The sequence below is a fragment of the Drosophila simulans genome, chromosome X (assembly GCF_016746395.2).
Source record: "Drosophila simulans strain w501 chromosome X, Prin_Dsim_3.1, whole genome shotgun sequence".
NCBI classification, from domain to species: Eukaryota; Metazoa; Arthropoda; class Insecta; order Diptera; family Drosophilidae; genus Drosophila; species Drosophila simulans.
In genome coordinates this window covers 10,586,012-10,607,208 of record NC_052525.2, presented here as the reverse complement: position 1 = coordinate 10,607,208, position 21,197 = coordinate 10,586,012, and the positions used below count along the sequence as shown (strand labels likewise).

Genomic DNA, 21,197 nt, shown 5'->3' with positions numbered 1-21,197 from the left:
AAAATCTGATAAGTAATACTTTTTTCTCCGTGTGGTAATCACATTCAGAGCAAGAGGTGCAGAAAATGTAGAAGAAGAAGGAGGCAGATGGGGTCGCATACCCACACAACCGCATGCGATAATTTATCAATTGGCATCAATTTAGGCGCACAACAGCTCAAACTCGTGGCATTTCTTTGCCGTTTGTTTATCTGTATCATTCCATACACATACATTTATATATATATATATATATATATATATATATATACACCTTTTTTCGTCCCAATCTGATTCGCTGGCCTGGGTGGCGATTTTCGGCACACTCGCGACATCCATCGCTGGCGGCGGTTAAAACCGCGCCGAGACAGCCACGTATCGCATTCGAGGCATCCGAAGGCGTCCAATAGCCACTAGATACATGGCAGGCTCAGGTTCCGAATCGAATTTATCTACAGATTCTGGCCCAGAATTCGATTCTGATTTTGGCGGCGGCGGGTGTGTTTACGATTGTTGTGCAATGGCCAAATCGATAACAGAAACGAGAACCACAAATTCTACGGCGGCAACCATAACTGCAATACACACTCGCAAAAGCACCACAACAATCGCATTTGTTCTGCTGTTAATTCTCTGCTGTTTATGTGATTACAACCATGGAAGTATGTAGTCCCAACCACCACCTCCATATTCCTTTTTTTTTTGGTTTTGTTCACGTTTCTTTTTTTTTTTTTTTGAGTGGGTGTTTGTGGTGAAAATTCGATGGTAGTTCATATTGCTTATACGCCATGTGGCCAAACAATAATACATAATAAATAAACTGACTTATCTACTTTATTAAGCTCTAAATACAACAGAGCAAATAAACACAACAACACAAAGCATAAATTGTGCTATGCTTCGTTTATGTTTTTTATCAAAGTGAAAACCAATTTAAACAAGAGTTTAAATTAAAAAAAAAAAACGATGCAAATGCAAAGTACTTCGAGTATAATTAATACATGTTAATGTTGCAGTGTAATTAACTTACATTTTATTGTAAGATATAAATTCGTATTTGATGAAAGTTTAGACTCCTTTCCAAACTACAACCGATGTATTTAATGGAAATTTTTATCAACGAAGAGAGTGCTTTGGTGATTCAATATTTACTATAGTCAATCAAAAGTAATCCAGCTGAGCTTCGGTTTTTGAATACCATATCAAAGAAGTACTTGCACCCCACTGCTTCGAAAACAAGCATTTTATTTCGAATCGAATTTGCCGAGTATCCCCACAGAACCAGAAAAGTGAAGTCGAACAAATGAGTTGGGGAATGTTTTAGGCTTAATTGGCAGTCGATGTCCTTACGCAACAAGGACCCAAGGCACACACAGATTAGTCACTACCAAACACACACACACACATATACAACCCAATACAATTGATACTGGTTATGGATAAGTTCTGATTCAAGTGTTACCCATTTTCAGGCTGGGCATCGCAATGCTGGAAGAAGCACAATTCCGGCTCGATCCAAACGCCAGACGGAGAATTTAAGCGACCCTTTGGCATACTCTGCACATATCGCTGCTTTCTCTGGTTTCCGCCAATGTAAGTTATGCAATCAGTCAACCCACCCAGTTGCCAGCCATAAAAACACCAGCAAACACCATCACACATTTGCCATTGAAATGCCCAGCCAGCACTTGCAATTTGCAATTTATGCATGCCTCTGTTATTTTGTAGTGTGAATTGCATTTTAAAATAAACTTGTTTGGCTTTTGCTTGGGGTTTGCTTTTCGGACTTGAGCTTGGGGCCTGCATGCACGTACTACATACATACATACATACATATATACTAGATATATATGTGTGGCATTTGAATTGCATAACAATTAAAATAGCTGGCAGCATTGTTTCGATTCGTTTTGGCTCCTTTTCATGCTGAGCTGCCTTCGCCATCGCCATCGCCATCGCAATCGGAATAAATATTTTATCGGCGATTTCTTGCAAACCACACCGTGCAATGCATCACCTCACCATTTTCATCCTGGCTTCATGGCATCCCGGCATCCCGGCATCCTGGCATTCTGGCACCCCATTGCATCCAAAATGGCTCGTTTGCCGGCATTCATTGTTTGTTTGCCTTCTGTTCGACTTTCAGTTATCCGTACTGTGAATTCATATTCGATCTGCGCTTATCGAGGCACTTCACATCCTTTCCGGACTGCTACGAGATTCGGTGCAACGAGACCTTCTCCTTTTTCGGCAAGGAGCCCCATTACTGACCTCCACCACCTGGAGGGTCAGTTGCTCAGCGTGTGAACAACTGACATTCCACAGCCCCTTTCCCCTCAACTTCCCAGCACTTCTTCTTGTTTTTTTTTTTGGTTTTTTTTTTGAGTACTATCTGTGACTAAGAATTGTATGCTTCAATAAATATGGGTTACTGCATAAAACAATGCATTTGTTTGTCTTGCTCGAAAGTGTGAATATAAAGAGCACTTAACGTTTTGGTTTGGAAAGAGTTATAGTCGCTTTGGTTATAGATTGGTTGGTTTGTATATAAATGATATGAATTCCAGATAAACAATGCCCTCTAGTCGGGCAATCATTGGGACTGATTGCTTTAAAATCGCACATCTCCTGGTTGCTGATGATGAATGGTCCTCGTTTTCCCCCTCAAAGGACTCGAGATCCTGCGAGAGGTGTTCATCGCCTTGGCGCCAAGCTGCAGGCAATTTCCATCACTTTCCTTTTCGGCTGGCTTTTAGTTTATTTCCGGTTTCGTAATAAAGGACAAACAAACAAATAAACAAAGGGCATGGGACAAAGGACCAGCTACAGATACTGGATGCTAAACACTGAATACGGAATACGGGGAATACTGGAGTCACACCCGCCCCACACACACACACACACAACCTCATTCAATTCACAAATATTTGCATACAAATTAGCATTCTAATTGACTCGGGCCCAAAAATAAAGTAACCAACTGGGCCTTGGGGGCGTGGTCTGACGGGGGCGGACCATGTGATTGCCAAAAGTGTCCGCGTAGAGGGGGGTTACGGAAATGAAGGCGTGGGAGCAGCGATATCTGTTGTCCATTGTCTTGGTTTTCATCGTCCATGGTCCCATGATTCCATGGTTACCTTTACACGGCCTGTGAACTTTCTATACTTACCGAAATTAATCTATTTTAGGACTAAATCTTTAAAACGTTTGTAGTTTTAAATTGAATGGTTATTTTTATTATTTTAGATTTTTATTTCATATATTTTATTGGTTACAATTATTAAATATTAAATAATTCTATTGTTATTTCTGTAAAATATTATATTATTTCCGGTGTATATTGAGTAGCCCTCCCTCCTTTGCTTAGCCGCTCGAGTTAATTGTTTGCTTAGTGTCATAAAAATACAGTTTACGCCTTCCACAACAACACGTACAGGTGGCCCCCGTACCGAACGCACCAACCAAGGAAGTGAAACCACTGCTCCCCGGGTGGTTCGAAAACTCTTCTGGTGGCCTAGCAGCGATGTGGCTTAGTGGAATTGGCCAAGCGGAATGGGACTGGAATGGGATGGCAGGGGGAATGGAAAAGGAGTGAGTTTGGCCAGGAGATGGAGGTGGAGCGAGTGGATAACAGCCACGTGCAAACAAAAGGTCGTCGCAGACAATGTTGTCGCTGGAAAACTTTTAACTTTTACAAACTTAATTGTTGCCTGCTCTAAATATATAACACAGCAGGATCTACCAGCTTTGGTGGGCGGTGGATGGGGCCAGGCACTTTGGTGGGTGGAAATCGCCTTTGTGAACTGGCGTTTCTGAATTTATGGCACTCTGCCCGCCTAAAGTTATGTTTAATACTTTAACAAAGGCATAATTAATAAGAATATTTTATGGGCGAGAGCTTCAAGTTGCTTCAATTAAATTAGAAGCAACCAATTTAGACCAAAACCTAAAACTTATGCTTATAACAAAATGACAAACCTAAACAAAATGCAATTTTTCAGATTTGATCAAAACAAATAAATTAAATCAGAGCGTTTCATTGGAATACGCACAACCCAATTTGGCCCAAGCATGTTCACCACGGCGTATGCGTAATATTAAGAACGTAACATCGCGAACAAACCCGAAATATGATTAATTTCAAAAAACCGCCGCAAGTATCCTCCACACAAAGTGCATGGAGGAGAGAAGTCCTAATAAATTAAATTAAAGCGTCTCCCTGGTGATTTCTGAATGCCAGCTTCACCTGCGTACTTCACAGCGCAGCTAATTCTGGCGTTTTGCCGTACAACCCGGCGTATACGTGACATGGGCCACGACTTTCGCATTCCAGAGAATGGGGAATCTTCCGCAAAAAGCGTCAGCTTTGAATAATGCTGGGTGAATTCGAAACTGAAGTTGTTGCAACTCTACTACTACGTCAAATAAATATTCAGAATGCAATTACGCATGGAATTTGCTAGCACTTAGCGTGTCGTTTTGCCCACTTGCTGCTTTTTTTTTTGCACTCGCACTCTGCCGCACTGCTGAAAACTTATTTAACTTTTTACGATGTCATTTGGGGAAAGTTTGTAATCATTTTCGTTAGTGCATGCTTCAAAAATGGCAAGAGAAAAGAAGCCATGAAATTATTTATACGATTTTCAGACAGTTGAAAGTGTACGACCGAGTATAAATAAAGCCCTGCTGCCCGTTAATCTGCCCTCCATCCCTTTCAATCCGGAGTGGAATACGAAGTACCAAGCAGCTAGAGCCGGGTAAAACGCCAGTTTTCTTCAACTGCCAGTCGAAGTTTTCGAAAATGTTGTTTTCCACTTCTCCCGCGTTTACTCGCACTTTACTTTTTTTTTCCTTCCATTTTAACTTGTGGATCTGCGCCAAAGTTTTGGAGTATTAGTGCGTGCAGCGATTCGAGGCGGCCGAGTTGCAACTTTTACTTTCCATCCCGCTGCAGTTTGTGGTCGTTTCCTGCAGCTCAGCTCAGATGCAGCTCCAGTTATCCAGTTATCCAGTTACCGGTTCCCAGATGCCGCGGGCCAACTGCTGAAAGCAGCTGCCACCAAAAAAAACTTTGGGCTAATCCCAAGTCACAGTCCCCGTCGATAATTTCCGGAATGTGCCGCGAGCACATGTGGCCCAAGTTAATGGAACAAATTGAGGAAAGGGCAGCAGGTTTCTTACAGTCAGATCTGGGAATATAACTCATGGTCAATAACAGTTATCATAACATGCCAACTTTTATTATTTCCTTTAAATGCAAACCATATTGATATTGATAATTGTGTAGGTATTTTGCTAGCTATTTTCATTACCGAACACAATACTTTCAATAGTTTTCCCTAGGAGTGACAAAAAAAAAGCAGACGCAACTAAGACATTATTTTCTAATGCATCGTTGACGTTTTCCTTTTTGCACTTGTGCAGTTCTTGCGTCTTGCATGGGACAGCTCAGGAAAAAAGCTTTTAAGCTACTTAAGGTTGTTGGCAGGACGATGTTGCCACAAGAAGCAAGTTGGGGATAAAGACCCAGCTAATGAGTTGACAGACCACGCCCCGCAAAACACAGTCGCAAAAAGGGAAAACCGGGCAACGGAAATGACTGGGGTCAGAGGGCAAAGGACATGGAACAGATGGGCCCCGAGTACTCGCATTTTCGAGAATGCAACAGGGAACATTCCTCTTCAAATGGGTCAAAGTGCGGTCAACTCCGAAATAAATCAGCAAAGGACTTGTTTATTAAAATTAATTCTATAGAAGCAGATTGTTTTGACAAAATAACACCAGATTTTAGTCTCCAAACTATTTTGTTGATAAACAACATGCCATTTTTAAGGTATATTGCTTCTTTATCGGTAGAAATCTTATAATTTATAGCTTTCTCAATGATTTCAGGCATTTTGTGATCACTTTCGAAAACAATCACAGCCTAAAACAAACAGATCCCCATTTCCATGGGCTATTGCTGTTCCAGTGGGTCACACAACTTGCACTTGACATTATTGCGATTGCTGAAAAACAAACGATTATTATGACAAACTGTTTGGGTCCAATCTGGGTTTGTTTTTCTCGTCGCACAGCATCGCCTCGCATGTACTTGGATTGGAACGGTTTGGATGTGATGGCATGGGATTGGCTTGGATCGGGGGCATTAATCATGGGCGAGAGCTTGGGGCATGGACATGGACATCGGCCTGGGCGAAACGCAAAATTTGCATTGCAATTTTATTCTTGATTTAATCAAGTGCCGTGGCACAAACGCCAATTTAACTACCCATACACACACACACGCACACAGGCACGCTCACACACACCCACACATCCGCAGGGCAATGAGAATGCCGTCAGACGTTGCGTATACGTAATGCTTTTGGTTTGTGTAGCATTATGGGATGGTGTGAGCTTAGCGCGTAGTTTGCACCAGCCAGCCGAGTCACCGAGATGTACCAGCTGGAGAAGATCTGGGTCCTGCTGTGCCTGGCCCTTGTCGGTGTCCTTGGCTTCGGCCAGTTCCACATGAAGCACTATCAGCTGCAGCGCAACTACAATACGCAGGAGGATTCCGGCGAGAATGACAATAGTGTGCTGCGTGAGTTTTCATCTTCTTAGATTCCACTCGATACAGTGAGGAAAAAATTTGGTAACTAGCAATTATGCATAAGTGCTTAGGATTTTATATGGAGTACTAGTAGTTCTTGAGATTTCTGAATAATAATATGTTTACTTTTTCCATGCAGGAACCTTTCGCCGCTGCATGTGGGAGCAGTCGAAGTTTCTGCCCCGCCGCCTCGTCCTTTTGAGCCTGTGCTCGAATCTCTTCTGCGAGAACAATCACATAATGCCCCGTTCCAGGTCTATTTTCGTAGTGGAAAAAATGTCTAGGCCGAATGAGTAGTTGACCAATGCAATTCTATATAGCTAAGCATGTGCACCCATACCCACCCAGCCTAGCATGCCCTAGAAATCCACCCTCTACCCCCACGAAATATCCCAAGAACCTGAACTAATGCCCTGTCTCTCCCGCTGTTCTGTGTCTCCTCCAGCTGCCTGGACATCCTGCCCGAGCAATGCGAGCAGGGCGATGAGGAGGAGCTGATGTACAAGCCCTTCCCCGATTGCTGTCCGGTTTATTGCAACCTGAAGCGTCGGATGCAGCGCCTGCGCACCATGCACTTCCGGCACCGCCTGCTGCGCAACAAACAGGACGGCTCAGCGGGATCCGCTGGCGGTGGATCCGCTGGTGGCGACGGTCCCAATAACTCGCTCCTCAGCGAGTTTGTCTACAACAACTACTAGGATGACAGGATGGTTTTGCTCGGCAGGATGGCCAACTGGGACGACGCGACGAGGACAATCCAGCAAATCAAATTATTCTGCGATTTGTGAACCAACCGGTCAACTTGTAAAACTGCACAAAAAAGGGATTCGCGTCACCTCAACACTGAGCGGAAATGGATCCAAAATCGAGTTATTTGGATTTTGTTAATCTCAATATGTAGGCTATAACTTAGATTGTAACATATATAAGATGTTATTCATCAAACTGAGCACAAAAAGAAACACAATCAAATTGTTTTGATGTTAAACTAATGAGCAAAAGTTTTTAAGAACATATAATAATATATTATCATGTTTCAAGTAACTAGCTGCCATCATTATGACATTAAGTTTGAACTTGTGGAAGTAAGCAATCGGATTTATTGTGTTCTGGAGTTTAAGGTTCCCACTACGAACTTTTTCTCAGTGCAATCTCTCCAATATCCAATTGAAACTGTCACTCGTTTGGAATTCGTCTAGACAGGCTCTCGAAAGTCCAAGTTGATGGACTTTTTTCTATTGCTATTTTGAGGCCGTGACCAAGTAGCTGCAGCCCTTTTTTCCCAGGTTTCCTTCATTAGGGCTTTTTCGGAGTCTCAAGAGCTGTGCTCTGCCCAAACTGCGATTTCTTGTTTTTTTGGGCACAGTGGGCGGTGTGGTGTGGCGATATATCCTGCAGCAGTGCTTCCTGTTTCCGCTTATCGTTTTAACACTTTTATGGAGCAGATGCAGCTGCAGAGCTTCGCAGCTTCGTGCTGGTGCCTTTGTCTTCATTTTTATCTGCAAACAAGCAATAAATTTTATTTTAATAAGCAACACTTTTGATAGCCAGTGTCGAGCTGAAAGTTCCTTCTCCTCCGGCCGCTCCTTCCCTTCTACACCCCTTTCCTTCTCTTCCCTTCCGGTTTCTGCACTTGTTCTGTGGCTTGTCCTTGTCCTGGCAGTCGCTGCCATCCTGGCTGTATTCTTGCTGTGGCGCAGCAGTAAATACAAAGGATACTTGGCATCATCGGCTCACGGTTAGCTGCCATAATGTTGCGGTCCAAGGCAGAGGCGTCCAGTAATGGGGATAAGAACTAAGTAAGTAAGTTGTGCAAAAAGATATTCCAAACAAGAATTATAATTTTTATTATTATGAAAACATTAGCTTAGAAAAATTTCCCAACATAAGATAAGAGCCAAAGAAATTGAATCCAATTGAAATCTGAGGACAAGATTAAATGGAATATATTCACAACCTTAATAGCCACAATATCCCTTATTATAAATAAAATGTTGTTAATGATAAGGTTTCCCTTTTCGACCGATAAACTGATTGCCGCTGCCTATCGAGCAAACTGCACCTTGTCGGCCTTTTGTTTGAATAGAAAAACAGGTAAACGAACAACATGAATGCAAAGTGAATGGAACATTGCAAACAATTGCCAGTCATTTGACTGGATCCTTTTGGTCGGTCTTTCTGGATGCCACGTCAATGTCCTTGGCTTTGTGGCAAAACATTATCCCAGATCCAGTCCAGACCCAGACCAAGACCCAAATCTGGCATCCAGAATCCAGCATCCAGCATCCAGAGTCCTGGGTCCTGATAATCCCCCTGGACCATGTTGGCCACCCACCGCCTCGTTTACTTTGTGCGACTTTATCCTGGGATATATACGTATGTATGTATATGTATGCTCCTGCTACCTCCTTTCCCGGCCATCGTCTTATTTTTTATGTGGCTTTATGCGGCAACATCTCATTGTGCCCCACACGCGTGTGTGCCTGTGTGTGTGTGTGTGTGGCGCCTTGTCGTCCTTCTTGCTGCCATTGTTGTTGCAACTGCAGATGATGTTGTTGTTTTTCTTACTTTGTTGCACTTTGAAGATTATTGCACAATGCAATTTATATTTATCGTACGCTTTTAGTTCTAGCCGCTTTTTGCCTAGATTCTTGCGTTGCAACAGGGCATATGCATTGGTGCACCAGATTTGAACCGAGTCCTTGGAGAATCAAGAAGAAATGTTAGCTAATGACACCAAATGACCCGCCTAAATATTTAGGACATGCTAAGTTTATAAGCTTTACTGTACATTTAGGAATATCAAATATTTGTGTTTAATAATTATTTATATATTTTATTGTGTCTACATAGTTTTTTTCTCAAAGGAAGTAATGTATTTGGTCTTTAAGTAAGATATATTCCAATAATTCTAAAATAATCATTTCAATTTCAAAGGGTATCCAATCTTCATGCCGCGCTGGCCTCTTTGCTGTTTTTGTTTCATTTATGTCCTTGGTGATGTCATACACATACATGCTTCGGTGCTCACATATACTTTTGTACATGCATGTATGAGCCTTGTGATTTGTGGGGCGTGTCACAGCCCCTTTTGTCGTCATACCTGCAGAATAGTGCAGTTGGGCGTATCTACTTTATCTGCATGTGGCCACATTGTGGATGATTATAAAAATTCAATGCATTCATAATAGTGTTGTTGCTCCTGACAGCAGCCATCCCAGTTCAGCGTTTTTCTTCAAGACAAAGGATTGCAAGTAGCAAGTTAGCATCTTAAATTCTCGACTTTGGTCCTTCGATTTCATGTTTTGCATCAATTTAAATGTCTGAGCGCCATGGTGACCTGCGATGAATCGAGTGAAATGCCAAAATGTCCATTAATTAACAGTGGAATAGAAGAAAGAGATTCATTTCCATTCAATGACAACTCATCGCAGATTTTCTCAACCCAGGACTTCAGTTTTCTTTGTCTCGTTTTTCCGTCGATTTTTTTTCGTTTTTATTTTTGAGCGTACAATTAGGCGGCGCGGGCTTTTCTGGCCTGAACTCAAAACTGTTGAGTTGTCGGGAGCACTTCGAGTTTTCCCTTATTGACATTCTTCAACAAAAAATGGCCAAGGCGGATGAAAAGATGGCGAAAGATGGAGTGGAAGAGGGCACTAAATAACTTTAGCTTGAAGTTGAGGCGGAAGTTTGGAATCAATAATGACGAGACAGATTTGCTGTGAATGGTTTAACTCGGTTCGGTGGGGGATGTATGAAATGGAAATACGATAAAATCTTTAATGAATATATTGAAAATATTGTGGCTAAAGAAAGTCCATGTTCCACGTTATTCCATTGAAAATCATATATATTTTCTAATAAACCATACCGGACTATCTAGTATTTTAATTTTGAGATACATTTTCTTTCACAGTAAACTCAGTTGATTTACAAATAGTCTATAGAGCCCCTTTGACTAGCAACCCATTTTGCTTAGCGCATCGGCTGCAGCCTGTCCCATTGCATTTTCCGTAGATCCTTCGGGTTCCATTAGCAGGATATCCCTGCTCACTTGGAGCAGCTTCACGACCTCCTTCAGTCGTCGCTGGAACTCCTGTCGTGAGATCTGTCCGCTTTGAAAGGCCGACTGGGCCAACACCATTACGGGGGCATGCAGCTCGTACATGATGAGTCCTGCGATGGAAAAAAGTTTCATAAATATTCCTGGAACTGTAGAAGGAACACCCACCTCGCAGACGGGTCAGACCCGGATCGAGTACGTCTACGATTTCCAGGAACTCGCGGCAGTAGCTCTCCTTGCGGGCAATGTCCTCTGGGGACATCTGTGGCAGTAGGTATCCTTCAGTCCGACCGTAAATCTGGCACAAGGAATATTTGGCCGAGAGCAGGAGGTAGTGATTCGGTCGCAGGACATCCCGATATCTGCAGGATAATGATCGATTGGAAGTCACGAAGCAAAGGAAAGTGGTAAGATATATTATTATTCTTCTGCTCTAAGTCTTGTTCAAAAACCAATGAATAAATAATAAGAAAATGAAAGTAAAGAATAGTTCAGAGTTATAATGCAAAATATTAAAATTGTCGCACTCGCATTAGGTAGCCATATTTTTTTCCATTTTGTTACTGATCGATCGACCGAATTGGGCTAAAATGATTCTTCAAATTAGTTAAAGCATTTAGATATGTATGTGAAGATATTTTTTAATATATGTATGTATATTAGAAATATGCCATATGCACATGTGACCCGTGAATGCAGACGCACCTAAGGAGAAAGTTCTCCAGTCCTGGAATATCGTGGACATCAATGTCCTCCAGGTCGTTGTTGATGCGGTCCAACTGGCGCTCCACTTCCGTGGCTCCCATTTTGTGGGCGCAACGGTCGCAGCTAATTGGAATAAGATAAGCATAGGATTACTGTACAGCCCAATTGGCCCAAGGATGTCGCTCAGTGATGGGTGGGATGGGTCAAATTTTGTGAAAGGATAATTCGGATTATGGCCCGCCCATCACTGCCCACCATCGCGACTGCCCGCTACACTACTCACGCCCAGTCGCCGCTCTGCTGCAGTGGATCCACCGCCCGCACCGATCCCGTCCGACAGGTGGCGCACACGAGGGCGCTGCAGTCGGTGCCCAGCTCGCGGGGATCGGAGCAGCGCCGGCAGCAGCACCAGAAGAGCTTGCCCTCGTGCATGAAGGCGCGCCGCTTGAGTGTGCCCTGCAGCGTGTACGCATAGCTGAGCGTCAGCGCTTCCCGCTCGCGCACGCGCCGCGAGGTGCGCAGCAGGATCTCGAAGGACCTCGGGTCGTCCGTGTGCGCCGTGTTCGGTGTGCAGTCGTGCGCGAGCAGGAAGGCGCTCGGATATAGCGTCCGCGCCTTGGCGCCATTCTGGCCGATCTCGAAGCAATTGACGTCCAGTATGCCGCACACCTCGTGCACCTGCTCCGCCTCGAGGTCCTCCAGCTGCCAGGTGACGCGCAGCCGCTGCACCACCTTCTCCTCGTAGTGGCGCCACAGCACCGCGTTCTGGCGTCGCTCCTCCGTATGCGATTCCATGCGGGCGATCAGAGCGAACTGCTCCGGATCGTGCTGGCGCAGGAGGAGTATGCGAACGATCATCACCAGTTCGTAAAGGTCACGCACTTCCGCCGGACCGGCGCGTTCCGTCAGCAGTTTGCCGGCGACCGCCCGTCGTTCCCCGTACAGTTGGCACTCCGTCTCCGTGTGACCATGCCGATGTTTGAGGCCCGCGCACGTGCTGCCGCATAGTGGCCAGGCGCAGCCGGGACAACGGTATTGATCCGGCTTGAGGGACACCGGCTGATAGCAGCCCAGGCACACGGGATCACCGCTCACACACGGCCCAATGGCCAGTGGCTCCTCGCGGATCAGCGTCTCGCCCGCCTCCAGCTGGCGATTGGCCACCAAATATCGGCCATATATATCGGAGTGTTCTACGCGATATGGCAGCTCCTTCTCCTCCGTCGGCGATGGACTGTGCTCCTTTTCCTGCTGCTCCTGCTTATCCTTCGACTGCTGACCACCCCGCTGGTGTCTGGCTCTGTTGTTGTTGTTGTTTTTGTGGTGGTTCTGCGGGGAGCACAAGCACAAGAGATGAGAGCACTCATTAGTGGAGGCTTCCGTTGCTAATTGTATTCTAATTGCTGTCCCCTGCTCACGCTCATTAATCACCAGTTCGGCCCACTGTCACCCCCCAAAAATGGCCCGCTGACCAGCTTCCCATCTGCCTATCTGCCCAGTTGTCCAACTGTTCCACTGTCCCAAAGTTCCACCTTCCCACGCCCACCAGCACACGCCCAATTTCGGCCGTTGTCAACAGCTGGCAATTAAATGCCACTCAGTTGGCCGCAACAGGTGCCTGTTTTGCCTGTTTTGCACGCCCACACATCGAGGTGTCCCAATCGATTTGGCCCAAACGGACTTGCATCGGGTCGACATGTTCGAACATTTCATTTCTTGGCAGGCTTATTAGCCACCTGCTTAAACCACGAACTGAAAATGCCTATTAACATTTTCTAAGTTATTGGCTAATAAATGTAACTCTATATTCTTAAATTTCTTTGGAATGCTACATTTCTCTCAAGATTTTATTGTTTATTGTGAAACGCTGCCAAATTCTACTTTTAGCTCGACAATTGCATTCGATGCATATGCAAATTAGCTTATTCCATATAATAAACACTGGATTGTTGCCAATTTTTCGCAATGTCTTTCTTTATTGATATTTCTGGTGCAGAACAGATCTCAATTCTAGTCATTTAATTATTCCATTACATTGAGAATTTACGAGAAAATTAATATGTAATATAATTTCATAGTGCTCTGGTTTGTTTAAAGTATTTCGTAAAACAAACAAACAGTCTATCTTTTAATCATGTTGTTAATGGACTCAGGACTTACACAAATAAATCTGTACAAATTTATCGGACAATTAAAAGCACTGGTTAATCCACTATAAATTGATTAACTATAAATTGATTAACTTAATCTTAATACGCTTTCCGCGGTATTTTAATATTATTTGCTACCTACAGTTATCTATATAATTGATCTCTCTTTTTCAAAAGTATATGCAAACAACTTTGATTTATGCTTATAGGTATATATTGTTATATAGGGTATATAGAAATCTGCTTGGCACAGTTGATTTCCTTTCTCGTTTAACATTTAAAATGCCATTTCGACATTAAAAGGCTTACAAAGCTCTCGTATGCAATTGAATCTGATTACTTCACCGATATTTGGTTTAATGGAATGTCTTCGGTAATTGGTGGGCTATTTCCTTGGCCATAATGGATGCGAATGCAAACTGGCTACCGGGAAATCCAATGATGTATCGTCGTTCATATTGTGAGCTCCTCTAACCGATCGGATAATGATTCATGACCACCTCTTGTGGGTGTGTGTGTTTGTGTGTGTCTGTGTGTGGAAAATCAATTTCCATACTTCTGGCTTCTCTCAACGCCTGCATATCGGATTCATTCATATCCGACTTATTTATAGGCGGCGACTCTTTTGAAAATCGCCGAGCACACATTGCGTTCCGTTATAAATAAAACAAAACATAACAATGTGGCATCACACCACCCCAATCGCCCCACCACTTCAGCACCCCGCCAGCAAGCCACCAAACCACTGAACCACCCGGCACAGTGGTTCACTCTCCGATTTCCTTTTCATCACCACAAAAACAGGAAAAAACTGAAGGAAAAATGTCGGGAAAACAGCGAATACAGAATATCCAAAATAGATTTCTCTTGTTTTGTCTGGTGGTTGTGGTCTTTTAGGAATTCTCATGCGACTTGGTCTCCGATTATAGTGCACAATTCGAATGAGAAGAGCTTGGGATCGCATCTCACTAGCCAGGTCAATAAATGTCACTCCGTATAAATAATACGTACAGGGCGAACAAATTCTAGAATTTCCAGAAAGTCTTTCGAAATAGGCATATAGTATGGAAACATAGTATGGAGCACATAAAAAAAAAGATATATATTTCTTTAAATATCCATAGATTGCAAGAAGCATATGAAACATAGATCACATTCGTTTCTTTGTGTGTATGTAATGTGCTTTTCATTTCACTGTGACTATTTGCAGTTGTCTCTGTGGTAAATTAATTTTTAATTATGCATTCGCCCACCAACTGCCACGCCCATCCCCGCCCTCCGCCCACAGCGCTACCTGCGGTGTTTACTTTTTTTCTTCCCGGCATCTCTTTTATTTGTATTTAAATTTGATTTTATTTTATTTCCGCGGCACAGCTTGTTAATTGATTTTAATTGATAATTTTAACGCGGCGCACACGAGTTATTTAAAAGGCCGCTCGCATTTAATAGATATGTTTAACAACTCGTCAATTAATTGTGCCGTGTAAATCGCGTCGGATAAATGTGTCAGCAGATTGCACTGGGAGAACCAAACAAACAACCAAATGGGAAGTGGAATTCAAAAATCGAAGATAACAACAAATGAATATATATCATATATATATATATATATGTATATAAATTTGTAAATAAATAAAAACTCTGGCCACGCGTTGTTCGAACCGCGAGGCACAAATTGCAACTGTCGAGTTGTCGTCGAACGTCGGACGTCGAAAATCGGGAGACGGCGCTACGCCCAACTTGTTGGCACACATTCAAATTCAAAATTAACAGACCCGGCCACCCCTCACGCACACACACACACACACACGCACATTGTCTCACACACACTGACAGCTGGTATATATATTTTTAAAAATTTATGATATTGAAAACATTTTGGCCACAAGTCCAACGAGAGCCCCGCCATCTGATTAAAAGTTCGCGGCACTTCAATGCCACTGTCAAGATGAGTTAAACAGCTCAGATACATATATACTCATTTATATAGATATATATATATTTCGGAAACATTTCGAATTTGTTTGGGTCCTCAGGCAGCCCAGAAATAAATCAATTTGATTTCGATTCGACGAAGCACACTATTAAATCGGAAGAATATTGCATATTGCATTGGCTGAAAAATTGAGATAGTATGCATATGCACATATTTTGATTTATTTTAATTTTCTCAAAAATATGTATATCTGATCGCAAGAGATTCTTATAAATTCTAGATGTCTAAATTATTCGGAATATGATTTAAATATAGCTCATTTTTTAGTGCAGCTGCATATGTATACATATATTATGCGCTTAATGCGTTCTACAAAAAATAGAGAACTGTGATTTTCAGATAGTTTTATTCACTTTCTAGTTAGTCTAATTATTCCAACCGAATATGTGCAACTAATCAAGTGCTTCCACATGAAATCCCATCCAAAATAATTGCAGAAGTATTTGATTTCAGGCATTAAGGTCGTATCTTGCAATTAGCATTAAAAGCCAGCAGGATGAATGGAAACATATGGATATGACCTTTGGTTTGTTGTGATCGAAAAGCCTTGGTTAACACACCTGAACAAGCTGTATTTTAGCAGTGGTTTGAGTTTGCGCACCTGTCTGGCTATTTAATAATTTACTTAAGCCCGAAAGCCGTCAGATGTGGCCCAAACACATGCATATAGAATATTTGCTGATGTGCAGGCCAAGTGCCATCACCTGCACCGATTTGAAGGCCTTTCTAAGCCACACCACCCACTACTGGGTAGCCAGATGCACACACCCCAAAACCACCCACTAAACCAGCTAGAAATCTGTGTTGTATCTGCGGGGCTAAGTTTCGATTCTATTTGGCCATGAAGTGTTTCGGAGTGCGGAGCGCAATGATAAATAAAATTGCTTTTCGACCAACTCGGTATGGCCCGAAATTCTGGCTGTCAGTGGCAACTTAAGCCGACTTAACAAAGTCCCGGTCTGTTTCCTGTTGATATTCGCCCCAAAAATGCTGGCGATTTATGCAGTTTTGTTTTCATGGTGTGTCAAAAGTGTTCATAGAGTCGTCATCGTTATATCCATATATCCCGCACCTACCTCCCAAACCCCTGACCATCGCCTTTGTTGTTCATCTTTATGTGCGAGGGCATTTCAATTAGTTTTGAAACGTTGCCGCCGGCCAGCTTTTTAGTTGCAGTTGATGATGCTTCTTTTTGCTGCTGCGGATTTTAATTGTTTTTATTGCTTTTGCCTGCGGGCAGAATGGAAAAAATCGAGAACAGCATCGAAAATGATATAGATTCGAATGTCAGCTGGAACTGGGCATACCCTGTAGTCGCTACAAAAAAATGGTACTATTATAGATTGCGTTATAAAATCCAACAAATTAAAGGGTAGTACAAACATAAACAATTTTTTTGAATTCTAACTGAACTAGACATGACTAACTGCCTATTTTATTAGAGCTTTTTAATTATAGTAAGTGAACTAATGGGAAGTATAAAAGAGCCGCGTTCAATTCGAGCAGCTTTCTGAAAAAATGTAAGCAAACTACATTGTAATTATATTTTTTAATATTGCCTTTGCCAAATTATGTTTAGCTAGAAGTTTTTTTTGTTTAGCATTATTAGCTTTGCTCTATGAATATTAATTAAGAGCCACAATTAATCAAACAAAACTGATTGAAAAGCGAAAGGTCAACGGTTAGATAATTACCGAACCTATTATGCATTATTAGTTTGCATAGCGAAATTTTTGCAAACATTTTGCGTAATTTATTTGGAATTGATGACCAATTCACTGTGATATTTGCATAAATTAAAGGATGTTTATTTTCGTATTAGGTCCTTAAACTATTTGAGAGAATACCCTTCGATGCTTTTGAGATGGAGAAGGGCAGCCGAAAAGTATGCAATACTAAATGGCCGTAGGTGATGCATCATAATTGTGTGGGTGAGAGAGAGTAAGCATGTGTGTGGGCGCCATCTTCCTTGGTCGTGCACGAGTATTGGTGACTATGCCGTACGGAATGACATTAAATTTGCATGTATTTATGTACATAACCTCGCACGCGTCCGCTTTGTTTATGATCTGGAGCGGAAACGAGACGCATGCAACATCCATGGTAGGACTCGCTTCGACATCCTACCCCTGCCACGCCCCTGCGACGCCCAGGAAACACTTGCCTCGCTTGCCCCCCGGAGGCGCGCCAAATGCGCGACACCCAAAAACAAAGTGAACCCTTCGACAAAAGCGGCCGAATCGGAGGCCCACGTGGATGTGGACGTGCAAGTGGATGGATAGGGTTGGAGCGGGTTGGGATGGATTAGGATGCGATGTCCTGGGGCAGTGGCACAAGTTTGCCTATGCGGCAAATATTTGCCACTCTGCTGGGGCAGGGGGTTCAAGCCTTTGATAGACTGAGAGAAACTGGGGGCACGAAGATAGCTAATATGCAAATCTTTAATTAAGTGATAAGTGATTTCTGATATTTGCTACTCAAATTGCAGTGTATTTATTTATTATGTACTGCAAAAGTTATCTCAATTTCTTTCTGTGCACAACGAGCGAAACTGTGTATTGTTGTTGATGACTTTCAGTGTCAGCATAAACGTCACTCCAATCCCGCCCGTTGGGCCTTCGTCCTGCCTTCTTGTCCTGCCCACCCACCAATTCAGCTCCTCCAAGTCTATGCAAGTATGTCGACCCGAATCCTGGGTTGTCTGGGTCGGGCCCAGTTAACTGCACTCCCCAATTTCACACACACTCAAACGGAAGGACCAGAGTGCCAAGTCTAACATTAAGTTGGCTGTAATTGACGCAGGTAAATGCAGTCGCAATCGCATTCGCATACGCATTCGTCTTCGGTTTCCAAATTTCACATGGCTCGCCAGCTCTTTATTTGGATTAATCTGACACATTTCGGTGCAATGGCAACGCTGACTCACCACTGAATAGATGATTACGATCTCAAGGATTCTAATCATTTCCTGTAATGACAGAAGGATGCAATGTGTAGTGCACGGAAATGTATACTGCATACCATAACTGCGGCACGTAGCAACGCTGTAATCGAGATGAAACTCTGAATAATACAAACAATAAAGTACGATTTTAGGAAGGGTTTGCTCATTATAACAAATTCTTGGCAAAAAGTTCAATACTTAGGATGGGTTTTTTGAGTATAACTTGGCCAAAAATGGCCACAAACCTAAAAGAAGTACCGTTTTTTACTCCTAATAAACAATTCTAACCATCCCTATCACTTTTTGACGGACTCCGTTAAAATAATTTTTGGCCAAATTTTCGCATTTTTTGTAAGGGTAAATTGTTTGATTTTTCGGTTTAAATTACCAGGCGAACAGGAATTCCAGAAGGTGACCAACGATCAGTTGGTTTTCAGTATACACCTGTTACTGATTATGATCAGTTGGTACCAAAAATCCAAAAATCTAACAAATTCGGCACAAAAACGCGTATTTTGTAATGCAAATTGTTTGATTTTTCGGTTTAAATTACCAGGCGAACAGGAATTCCAGAAGGTGACCAACGATCAGTTGGTTTTCAGTATACACCTGTTACTGATTATGATCACTTGGTACCAAAAATCCAAAAATCTAACAAATTCGGCACAAAAACGCGTATTTTGTAATGCAAATTGTTTGATTTTTCGGTTTAAATTACCAGGCGAACAGAAATTCCAGAAGGTGACCAACGATCAGTTGGTTTTCAGTATACACCTGTTACTGATTATGATCACTTGGTACCAAAAATCCAAAAATCTAACAAATTCGGCACAAAAACGCGTATTTTGTAATGCAAATTGTTTGATTTTTCGGTTTAAATTACCAGGCGAACAGAAATTCCAGAAGGTGACCAACGATCAGTTGGTTTTCAGTATACACCTGTTACTGATTATGATCACTTGGTACCAAAAATCCAAAAATCTAACAAATTCGGCACAAAAACGCGTATTTTGTAATGCAAATTGTTTGATTTTTCGGTTTAAATTACCAGGCGAACAGGAATTCCAGAAGGTGACCAACGATCAGTTGGTTTTCAGTATACACCTGTTACTGATTATGATCACTTGGTACCAAAAATCCAAAAATCTAACAAATTCGGCACAAAAACGCGTATTTTGTAATGCAAATTGTTTGATTTTTCGGTTTAAATTACCAGGCGAACAGAAATTCCAGAAGGTGACCAACGATCAGTTGGTTTTCAGTATACACCTGTTACTGATTATGATCACTTGGTACCATCATCAAAATTTGCGAAAAATTTCAAAATCCTAGAATTCACAAACTTGAATGCAAATCGATTGGGATTTAAAAAACAAGCTCAACGAGGTATGACATTCCATATTTGGCCTATTATTTTCAATGTTTTGATTAAATTACCGAATATTTTTTATCAAAAAACACAAAATAAAAAATTTGCAGAAAACTGATATTTTTCATGACTTGGCCAAAAAGGTGGCACAGTTAAATTTACTATTACATCAAGGTAATGCATATCTTGTTTTTAGTTACACTTGCTTTTAATGCTTTACCTTAGCCTTTGCTTTTAATATAAAATCACCTGTAACGGTGCTTTAGGGTATGCAACGTAAGCAAGGACGACCGTATTCAAAATGTTGTTGCATAATTTCCGTGGTCCTTTGGCCTGCCTCATTGTAGCTGGTTTTATTCGGACGCATTATCGCTGTCGTCATCACCATTTGTTGTGGGTTATCGCGGCAGGTTGTCGCCTGATATTACGGCCATATGGCGATGGCCTGCAGCTCCGAAAGGAACTCACCACTGAGCATAGAGGTCCTTGCAACCGAAAGGATGTGGGTAGCACGGCGCGGAGGGGCTAGGCGGCTAGGCTAACAAGTACCGCTAGCAACAAACGGCGCAGCGGCGGCGGCTGCGGCGTCAGCTGCGGCGCAACTGCAAGGATAATGCCGAGCGGGGCCGAAGGATAATGCCGAGCGTTGCCGAAGCAGCGACGTCGCTGCCTTAAAGGCTTTATAATTCACCACGCGACGAGAAGAAGGCACAGTCGTCGACCGGCTTTCGCAGCGTGCGCATCTCGTGACCGGCAGTTTTTTGCTCAGTGTATCTTAGCCGAAAGTTTACCAACCGACCAAACACAACCAACGAACGTAAGCCAAACGCTGTCAACACGTGTGAGGACTTCTCTTTTTGTTTACGTGACAAGGATCGCCATTTGTTGTTGCTCGTGGGCGGCTTATTGGATTTTGATATGGAACAGGATGTGGGATAAGACCGCCGATGTTTTGTATTTCTTTTTTTGTTGTGTGAAACTTGAAACGCTTGTGCGCGCGAAAAAGGAGTGAAAAGTTATTAATCATTAAAGGACATTTATGTCGCGTGCTGTCACACACACACACACACACGCACGCACACAAGGGAAAATATTTGCCGCAAATTTAGTTTGCCTTGCGGTTTTCTATCCTTCTCTTTTGTTTTGGGGCTACGGGTCGCCGACGCTTACGAAATAATTTATTTGCCCTCATGCAGACAAGCAGCGCCGCATAATATTTATTTTTATACCCTCGTCCCGTCCGAAAGTCCATAGAAAAAAACTCATCAAAGTCCTGCGCCAAAATTAAAACAACGCGGCAAGTGGATGTTTTGTGAATGAGTGGGCAAGTGATGAACAAGTGACTGTGAATGAATGAATGAATGAATGGCCGAGTGCAGTGAAAAGTGCCCTGCCT

The 21,197-nt window shown here is 42.6% G+C and overlaps 4 protein-coding genes across 5 annotated transcripts in view; 3 read left to right on the top strand and 1 right to left on the bottom strand.

The window, feature by feature from the left end:
* Positions 1–277: 277 nt before the first annotated feature.
* Positions 278–2,423, top strand: LOC6725641. The gene is made up of 3 exons (XM_016172746.3): positions 278–641; positions 1,452–1,572; positions 2,126–2,423. The coding sequence occupies exons 1-3, from the start codon at positions 401–403 to the stop codon at positions 2,247–2,249; spliced, it is 486 nt and encodes a 161-aa protein (XP_016038860.1). The 5' UTR covers positions 278–400; the 3' UTR covers positions 2,250–2,423.
* Positions 2,424–6,379: 3,956 nt separating this feature from the next.
* On the top strand, positions 6,380–7,618 carry LOC6740071 (uncharacterized protein CG1552). Of its 2 annotated transcripts, none has more exons than XM_016180829.3 (3): positions 6,380–6,565; positions 6,714–6,828; positions 7,020–7,618. In XM_016180829.3, exons 1-3 carry the CDS (start codon positions 6,418–6,420, stop codon positions 7,270–7,272), a joined length of 516 nt encoding a protein of 171 aa, XP_016038859.1. In that variant the 5' UTR covers positions 6,380–6,417; the 3' UTR covers positions 7,273–7,618. The 2 variants fall into 2 exon arrangements, with proteins under 2 accessions (XP_016038859.1, XP_016038858.1); XM_016180828.3 differs by having other exon boundaries at positions 6,714–6,867.
* A 2,788-nt stretch (positions 7,619–10,406) lies between these two features.
* LOC6725640 (SET domain-containing protein SmydA-8) lies at positions 10,407–15,202 on the bottom strand. The gene is made up of 5 exons (XM_002106611.4): positions 14,800–15,202; positions 11,626–12,671; positions 11,343–11,465; positions 10,806–10,999; positions 10,407–10,750 (listed from the first exon to the last, which is right to left on the bottom strand). Exons 1-5 carry the CDS (start codon positions 14,815–14,817, stop codon positions 10,533–10,535), a joined length of 1,599 nt encoding a protein of 532 aa, XP_002106647.2. The 5' UTR covers positions 14,818–15,202; the 3' UTR covers positions 10,407–10,532.
* Positions 15,203–20,477: 5,275 nt separating this feature from the next.
* Positions 20,478–21,197, top strand: part of LOC6725637 — a 74,802-nt gene continuing 74,082 nt past the window's right edge. The window contains exon 1 of the mRNA XM_039296605.2: positions 20,478–20,618. The gene's annotated coding sequence lies outside the window, so the exon portion shown is untranslated. The remainder of the gene's footprint in view (positions 20,619–21,197) is intronic.

Coding starts and splice junctions, on each gene's coding strand:
- LOC6725641 (XM_016172746.3), top strand. CDS start 401: ATGGCAGGCTCAGGTTCCGAATCGAATTTATCTACAGATTCTGGCCCA. Junction 642..1,451: donor ATGTGATTACAACCATGGAA/GTATGTAGTCCC, acceptor ACCCATTTTCAG/GCTGGGCATCGCAATGCTGG. Junction 1,573..2,125: donor TTTCTCTGGTTTCCGCCAAT/GTAAGTTATGCA, acceptor TTCGACTTTCAG/TTATCCGTACTGTGAATTCA.
- LOC6740071 (XM_016180828.3), top strand. CDS start 6,418: ATGTACCAGCTGGAGAAGATCTGGGTCCTGCTGTGCCTGGCCCTTGTC. Junction 6,566..6,713: donor GAATGACAATAGTGTGCTGC/GTGAGTTTTCAT, acceptor TTTTCCATGCAG/GAACCTTTCGCCGCTGCATG. Junction 6,868..7,019: donor AAAATGTCTAGGCCGAATGA/GTAGTTGACCAA, acceptor TGTCTCCTCCAG/CTGCCTGGACATCCTGCCCG.
- LOC6725640 (XM_002106611.4), bottom strand. Junction 11,466..11,625: donor CAGCAGAGCGGCGACTGGGC/GTGAGTAGTGTA, acceptor TATTCCAATTAG/CTGCGACCGTTGCGCCCACA. Junction 11,000..11,342: donor CTGGAGAACTTTCTCCTTAG/GTGCGTCTGCAT, acceptor ATTATCCTGCAG/ATATCGGGATGTCCTGCGAC.